Genomic DNA, 7,289 nt, shown 5'->3' with positions numbered 1-7,289 from the left:
AGGTTTTTTAAAATCACTTTATATTTTCTTCTGCTTCTTATGCTTTTGAATCCCATTTGGGATGATCCTTGCCTGTTTTAATTTATATACAAAAAATAATAAAAGAGAATAAACATTTTATAACTAAATGATCCTTTTGTGAACCAAAATTTACAGACCAAACTGCAATCTATTTTTATTTTATTTTTTTTGTTTTTTTTTACTTCAGTTACGAAAGTTACACAAAAGGTGGCAAATTTATCGGCAATAAATAATAAATAATTCTGTTGCACGGAAACAAATAATACATTTTCATTCAAAGATCTAACTTACAGGTCTTTGGGAAAGAAAGAAAAATTGCCTATTTTTGGACGGACACTAACTCACAAATATCCCACGAAGCTTGTGGCAAAATAGAGGTATACCTTGTTGCAAATGCCTTAGAACTTGATGGAAAAAAAAAATACATAAAGAGAACCAGTGCCGTTCTTCTCCAAATAGTCCGAAAGGCTATATGACGTGAGTGTATTGAGAAAAAGAAATCACCATCGTTTTCTATTCAGAGTAGCTGAGCTCTTGATTTAGATTTCGCTCCTAGTTAGAGATCCCATTTTCGATGAAGCAAGCTCGTGTCCTCTCTTTTTGGCAACTGTAACCAGGCGTGCAGATGGGATACACTGCTCAATATGAGGCGTCCGTCTGTCTGGATTGACCTTAGAGTGGGTGGCTGTGGTAAATCCCATGATTGTCTTCACAGTGTCAAAACACAACCAGTGGGGTTGCTTGGTGCTGTCGGGAGGAATGGGATGATCGTTCATTTCAGTCCGTCTGTGCGGGGGGCTGCTCAAGCCTCAATGGGGCTGGATACCATGCTGTTCGGCGTGTCAGGAAGCTGAGAGGACATGGATGCTACCTCGCTGCCAGTGGAGTTCGACCCTGGTCCTCCTTCTGAGAAACTGACCTGTAGGACACATTGAGCAGAGATAAGAAATTGTCAGGTGTGGAGACAGGCTAAAACATTGCACAAATATCTCAAATTGTGTGTGCTGCCATCGTAACTGGATAGAAAATATAGTGGAAAAACTATTTATACCAAGGATGGGTGGGTGAAGAGGGGCAATCATGTCCATTTTTGATCCACTTGGTTTATCGCTCGTCTAAACTCAGCTCTTTCTTGTGTTTTTTTTGTTTTTTTTCTTAGCAAAAATGCAAAAAATCTTTTTAAGTAGGAAAAAATAGTTTAAATGAACCAACAAACAAAAACATATGTTGATGGTGCACCACTTGTCATCTTTGTGGCCAAATTTGCTTTGGGAGTTTCAGGACGATTGTCTTGCTTGCCTGTGTGTCACCATACATAAATCAATAGGAATGAAATAAAGCCAGCCATCATTGGTGCCGTGTCTCTATTTCAGGTGCATCCTGAAATAAACAATTGGATTTACCTAGAGGGCCCTGGACAATTTATAAACAGGACTTGGTTTATCTGAAAATTTATATGCAACAGAGAACTACACCATTTACCAGCACTGGCACCAGTCATTTTTACAAATGAAGTTGTGACAGCCGCTGTAAAATGAGAGTTTGGCATCTTTCATTGTATGAGAAAACTTTAGAAAATGTCTAGAACTGTAGTTTAATATGAATGCACTGTAGCTTATGTGCATTGATGCATTGTGAATATGAGAAACAAACAGAACAATGAACTTTTTAAATGCTTTGCTAATTAAAGGATTCCCGACATCAATAACTGAAAGAGCAAACAGGCAGTGTGTATGGTCAGGTTATAGGGTAGGTACAGTTGGGATACTCTGCTTCTTCCATGACCACACAAAAACAAAATACAATAAAGAAATGTTTTTTAATGGTATTTTCTTTGCGCATGTCTTATAGCAGCAACCTGCAACCTGTGGCTCAAGGGCCACACACGGGTATTTGGCCCCTCTGTAGCAGCTCTTTGTAACTTTCACCAAAAATAACAAGGAAATTATTTTAACAATATTTATAACAATATCAGAAAATGCTAGTTTTAGTGATTTTCCTGACCTGTTTTTTTTTTTTTTTTTTTTTTTTTTTTTTTTTTTACAAATCTGATGCTAATACCACAAGGATAAAAACAATAATCAATTCATACTTGTAGTTTGTCAACTTCTGGCCACACAGTGTGATCTTTCTATCAAATTCAACAAAATTCTGGAGTACCTTAAAGGCAGGTTTGTAAGAAGAAAAACAGAAAGTGTAGTTTTGCAAACATGTCATGAGTTTTCATGTCATTAAATAAAGGATTCTGCATAAATTTGGCAGGTAAATTTGATAATAAGAATTAGAAGTAAAATTTTACCATTGATAAAAGCAATTAAAGTATATGGATGCCTCTGTTTTTTTATCAATAATTTACAAATAACTATCCAACAAACTGTCCTAGTTTTTTATTCCCTTTAACTATATGGTTTATTACTGCCAATTGATGACCAATTTTAGCTCAATTTTGGCTCTGGACATATTTTTAGTGAGAAGAGTCAGGAATGTCTCTTGATTGTGAAGGTTGCAGCTCCCTGTCCTAAACGATAATCAATCAATAATATCCATAAGTAGTTTATAATTTCCACAGTAAAATCTTAATGTAAGGTGCATTTTTGCCTGAACAGATGAGACTCAGATTCATAATGCTGTGAAGCTGGTACATTGCATATGAAAGTGACAAATGGACACAGTTTTTACATTTAAATTAACTTTCTTTAATTTATCCCAGTAATGTTTGTCTAATTGGGCAGATGTAGGCTTTAGTGTTTACTTAAATCAACTTACTTTATTTAAATATAGTATATTATGTCCTTCATGTTAGAAAATGTGTCAATTATGAGGTTTAAATATAACATGATTCTTTTTTCATTCTGCTGGGCACATTTCATGCCGCAACCATGAGACGCAGTAAAATTGTGCCGCAGGTCCAGTTTAGACGTGTCTCTGTAATTGCCCGTCATAATCTCTCACAATGTGTCCGTTTTTAGGTCCACACTCATCTAAATTAACTTTTTTGTTTAGTCGTGGAAGGAAAAGGACTTTATTTAATGTGGAAGGGGCAGCGCGAGCTAAAGAATTTGCCTCCGAAAAAACAACTTTTGGCTATCTCCTCGGACAGGAGAGACGCGCGTCGGTCACGTGTCCCACGCTGGAACAGGCTCGGCAGAAATCACGCATCGGGCATGTTGCGAGTTATTAAAGCTGCTGCCACGGTCCCTGTACTCAAGTTGGGCGAATTTAACTGAGTTATTGAGCAGTAAGCGACGCACCAGTTGCTGGAAGGCTGGTTGGTCGATGTCGCTCTGGAGGGCGAAGTCACTGAGGACCTTCCAGGGCGGCTGGTAGCTCTGCACCTCCACCGGGTTGGCCTGGATGCCGCCGTCGTGCCGCTCCGGACTGGCCGCAACCATCGGGGTCCCCGTCATTCCCTGGATGTTCTGCGCGCGAAGGATGCTCGCGATTAACACACATCTTTACCATCTTATAGGGGAGAGTTTTTGGTGGGGAGGTGGCTCTCACCGTCTTGTCGTTGGGCTGCTGCTGCTGCAGCTGCTTCATCAGCAAACTTTTCTTCTTGTCCTTGCAGCGCTTGTTCTGGAACCAGACCCGGATCACCCGCGGGCTCAGGCCCGTCATCTCCACCAGCTGCTCCTTCATCAGGGCGTCGGGCCTCGGGTTGGCGTTGTAGCAGGTCCGCAGGGTGTGGAGCTGCTTCTCGTTCAGCACCGTCCGAACCCGCGTGGTCTTCTCCGGCTGTTTGTGCACATGAGGGCGCAGCGCAGGCTGGCGCGCGGAGATTGGTTCTGCTGTTAATAAAACATGCGCAAAGTTAGATGATCGATCAGCCGTGTGAAAACACACACAGGTCTGAGAAACTACGTGGATGGGATTTATTCTTCTTCTTATAAATAATAACACTCTGTTTCAGTCCTGATCAGGGACGCTGGTGGGGGGCATGAAGCCCATCCCAGCAGTCTCCAGGCAACAGGGCAAATAGCCCAGTGGTTCCCAAAGTTGGGGTCGGGACCCTACTGTGGGTCACAAAACACCAAGTTTGGGTTCCTGAAATAATCACCAGAATCAAATAAATTAAAAATTAATTTCTAACAGCATGACTTCACTAAAACTGTCACAAAACACATCAACAGTAAGGGGAGAGAGATATAATAATAGCTGCAAGTGTTTGTTGTCATTTCATAATTTTATTTATTTAGGTTTTTTTTTTTTTTTTTTTGGGGGGGGGGGGGTCGTTATTTGTTCGTTTCTACTTGTTTATGCAGTACAACCTGGGAAGTTTGGAATCGCGAGCCTTTTGGAGGTCAGAAGCTAAAACCATTTTTTTACAAAAGCCCGAAACACCTTCAAATTAATTTAGAGTATTCTGATAACCCAACGTGCATGTTCTCGCACGATGCGGAAACACCAACGCAGAAAAAGGCCGCAAAAAACCAAAACACGCAAACACCACCCAGAAAGTGTCCCTCTGCTGTGAGGAGGTGGTGCTCACCACCACACAACCGTCCAACACCATATTCTACCCTGGGGTGTATATTTTGATCAGATGGGTGAGGGTGCATGGATGATCAAATACGCTGCAGAAACACCGCAGAGCTCTGCGCCGATTTTACGCATCCTGTTTATATAGTTCTGAAAAAAAGGCCTCTTATGGTCTCAGCAGTCCATGATCTGGCTGTTTAGAATTTAAAATTATTAGAAAAAAAGAAAAACAACTTATCTGAGCTTTGACATGTCGGACCCGCTGCCATTCCCTTACAAATCATTCCACAAACAGCTGACTAAGCCCGGACAGCACGCGCTGCCTGCCTCATCCTCCCACAGATAACTCGGTATATATATATCCCGATTTATCTAATCAACCCTGCCTGGCCTGGCAGAGGTCTGCAAGACACGATGAAGACTTTTTCAAAGAAAGAAGGCAGAAACTTAAAGCAAAAACTTATCTGAAAAACCCCTCAAACTTAAATAAACCCAAAACGCACGCATCCAGCTGGTGAAGTACAGACTCTCAATGACTTTTAACAGCAAAAAGTGTTGAAACTAAAGGCCAGGTTTAGACTTGGTTAGTGAAGGACTCACTTTGTTCTTGTGGTTAAACTTTAAACTCAATAAAAACGTGCTGTAAATTGAAATAGAAAATAACGAGAATGATGAAATGATGAAAAATGTCAGGTAAAGCAGCTCGTCCTCCCGGAACTTCGGGCCGTATCTACCTGCCATCTGCAGCGGCCGGGCCGGGTGCAGCGGGCTCAGCGGGTCTCCGCTGCCCAGGCTGGCCCGTTCCATCACGTCGTGGTCCGCCCGGCAGAACAGCCCGTCCTCCCGCAGAGCGAACTCGTCCCCCGGGATGAGCTGCCGGCTGCAGGCCACGCAGCGGAAACACTCGATGTGGTAGACCTTGGAGCGAGCCCTCATCACGAAGTCGTTCTTGCTGAAGCCGATATTGCATTTAGCGCATTTAATCCCGTATAACCTGCGGGGGCACACACAGGCACTCACTACCACAAAAACAGATCACAATAATTATTCAAACTAAAACTTTATTATTATTATTATTATTATTATTATTATTATTATTATTATTATTATTATTATTAAGTTCTACAAAGGTACACCATGCTTTTTATTACGTTTGTTTTTTTCTTTTGCTTTTTCTGTAGATGTTAGCAGGATTTTTTTTTAATTAATTTTGTACACTAAACCTTTATTACATGACAAATCTATATTTTATATTACTGACTTTCTTTATTTGACCAACGCAGAGTTTCATCCCAAACCCTGACAGGGTTATTGATCAGTACAGTCTTTATGGGATGGGTTCTGTCGGCTTTATGCGCTTTTTTAATTATACAGTTCTTCAAAAAGCATATCACTAACCTTAAAATGAGGAGCTACTTGACGACTGCAAATGTGCAACAAGTTTTTGTTTTAATATGTAAAATCATACTAACATAAAACAGGACTCCATGGGATGGAAAATCAACCCGAGTAAAAAAAAATATATAAAAAAGAAACAATAATTCCAATTGTCGTGCAGCTCCAGTTCTTGTCAGATGAAAGGTGTCCCGTCCCGGGCCGTCCTACCTGATGTAGTCCCGTTTACAATAAGTCTTTCCGTCCCGGACGAAGCACGTGCATGACTCGTCCAGGTACTGACTGCACTCAGCGCACTTGAGACACGCGGCGTGCCACTCCAGGTCCGGGGAGACCCGCAGGATGTACTGGTCATGGATCTGGTTCCCACAGCCCACGCACAGAGACACCAGTCTCTTCTCTGGAAGACCAGCCGAACACATCACAAAGGTTATTATTATTATTATTATTATTATTATTATTATTATTATTATTATTATTATTATTATTATTATATAAAAGGTTAACAAGTAGTTCTTGATTTAAAAAGCTGCTCCTTCCATGATTAATGATTATTCTTTAACAATGCCAATTACTAAAAGGCCAAGAAAGGTTTTTTTGTTTGTTTGTATTTTTAAGTATGGCAAAACGACTCAACTCCAAAGTTGCGACAAATGTTTTAGCAAAAGTGCCCCCCAACAAGTGTCTTACTTTTCGGTGGGTCCCCCATGTCTCCCATGTCGAAGCAGTAAGGCGATGTGAGGTCCACTGTTCCACTGTCACAGTGGGCTGCGGCGCCTGGAAGCCTGGAATTGCGCTCCGCTTCGGGCCGGGAACTGTGCTGTCCAGCCTCGGCGAGGAAGTGTGTGTATGTGTTTTCCACCGGCGTGTGTGTGTGTGTGTGTGTGTTTGAGTGTGTGTGCAACTCTGATCCTGGCAAGCGGCTGGGCTGACGTAGGACATCAGCACGTCATCTGCATGAACAGCGGATTGGCTCCACAGACCCTTACCAGTGCATCCGACTGCGCGCGCGCGCACTCACACACACATACGCACACAGTGATGACTTCTTAGGCCTACTGGTGCGGGGTTTTTTATTATTTTTTTTTATATTTTTGCTTTTCTTTGTTCTACCTTTTTCTCGAGGTAGATTTGATGTCTCTGAGTTGAACATAGTTTGGATAGCTTATTGGATGTTTTTTATATAAATAAAACGTGGCTATTTAATATTTCTCTCTCTCTCTTCTCTCTCTTTACATTTTTAAGTACTTTGTCAAAGAAGATAGATCTGTGACTTACACACCTTGAATATATTCATTCATGACAAGTAAGAAGATGTACTCAGCCTGTGAAAACACCACTCATAGGTTTAAAGTAATACGGTGTATTTAAGTAGGACATAATATAGGTGTAAA

At 41.3% G+C, this 7,289-nt stretch overlaps 1 protein-coding gene across 3 annotated transcripts; it reads right to left on the bottom strand.

The window, feature by feature from the left end:
- Nucleotides 1-411: 411 nt before the first annotated feature.
- Nucleotides 412-6,813, bottom strand: isl1 (ISL LIM homeobox 1). Of its 3 annotated transcripts, none has more exons than XM_037976968.1 (6): nucleotides 6,586-6,813; nucleotides 6,106-6,295; nucleotides 5,235-5,494; nucleotides 3,523-3,806; nucleotides 3,273-3,440; nucleotides 412-940 (listed from the first exon to the last, which is right to left on the bottom strand). In XM_037976968.1, the coding sequence occupies exons 1-6, from the start codon at nucleotides 6,611-6,613 to the stop codon at nucleotides 824-826; spliced, it is 1,047 nt and encodes a 348-aa protein (XP_037832896.1). In that variant the 5' UTR covers nucleotides 6,614-6,813; the 3' UTR covers nucleotides 412-823. The 3 variants fall into 3 exon arrangements, with proteins under 3 accessions (XP_037832896.1, XP_017294526.1, XP_017294527.1); XM_017439037.3 differs by having other exon boundaries at nucleotides 3,523-3,809; nucleotides 6,586-6,807; XM_017439038.3 differs by lacking the exon at nucleotides 6,586-6,813 and having other exon boundaries at nucleotides 3,523-3,809; nucleotides 5,973-6,238.
- Between the last annotated feature and the right edge of the window lie 476 nt (nucleotides 6,814-7,289).

Source organism: Kryptolebias marmoratus, linkage group LG1 (genome assembly GCF_001649575.2).
Source record: "Kryptolebias marmoratus isolate JLee-2015 linkage group LG1, ASM164957v2, whole genome shotgun sequence".
NCBI lineage: Eukaryota > Metazoa > Chordata > Actinopteri > Cyprinodontiformes > Rivulidae > Kryptolebias > Kryptolebias marmoratus.
The sequence above is the reverse complement of the archived record's forward strand: the minus strand, read 5'-3'. Positions and strand labels throughout refer to the sequence as shown.

Bases quoted from the DNA above. Each gene is read 5' to 3' on its own strand.
- isl1 (XM_017439037.3), bottom strand. From the start codon at position 6,613: ATGGGAGACATGGGGGACCCACCGAAAA. The intron at 5,495-6,105 runs GTAGGACGGCCC...GTGCCCCCGCAG, and splicing joins TGTAAACGGGACTACATCAG to GTTATACGGGATTAAATGCG. The intron at 3,441-3,522 runs GTGAGAGCCACC...CTTCGCGCGCAG, and splicing joins AGCAGCCCAACGACAAGACG to AACATCCAGGGAATGACGGG.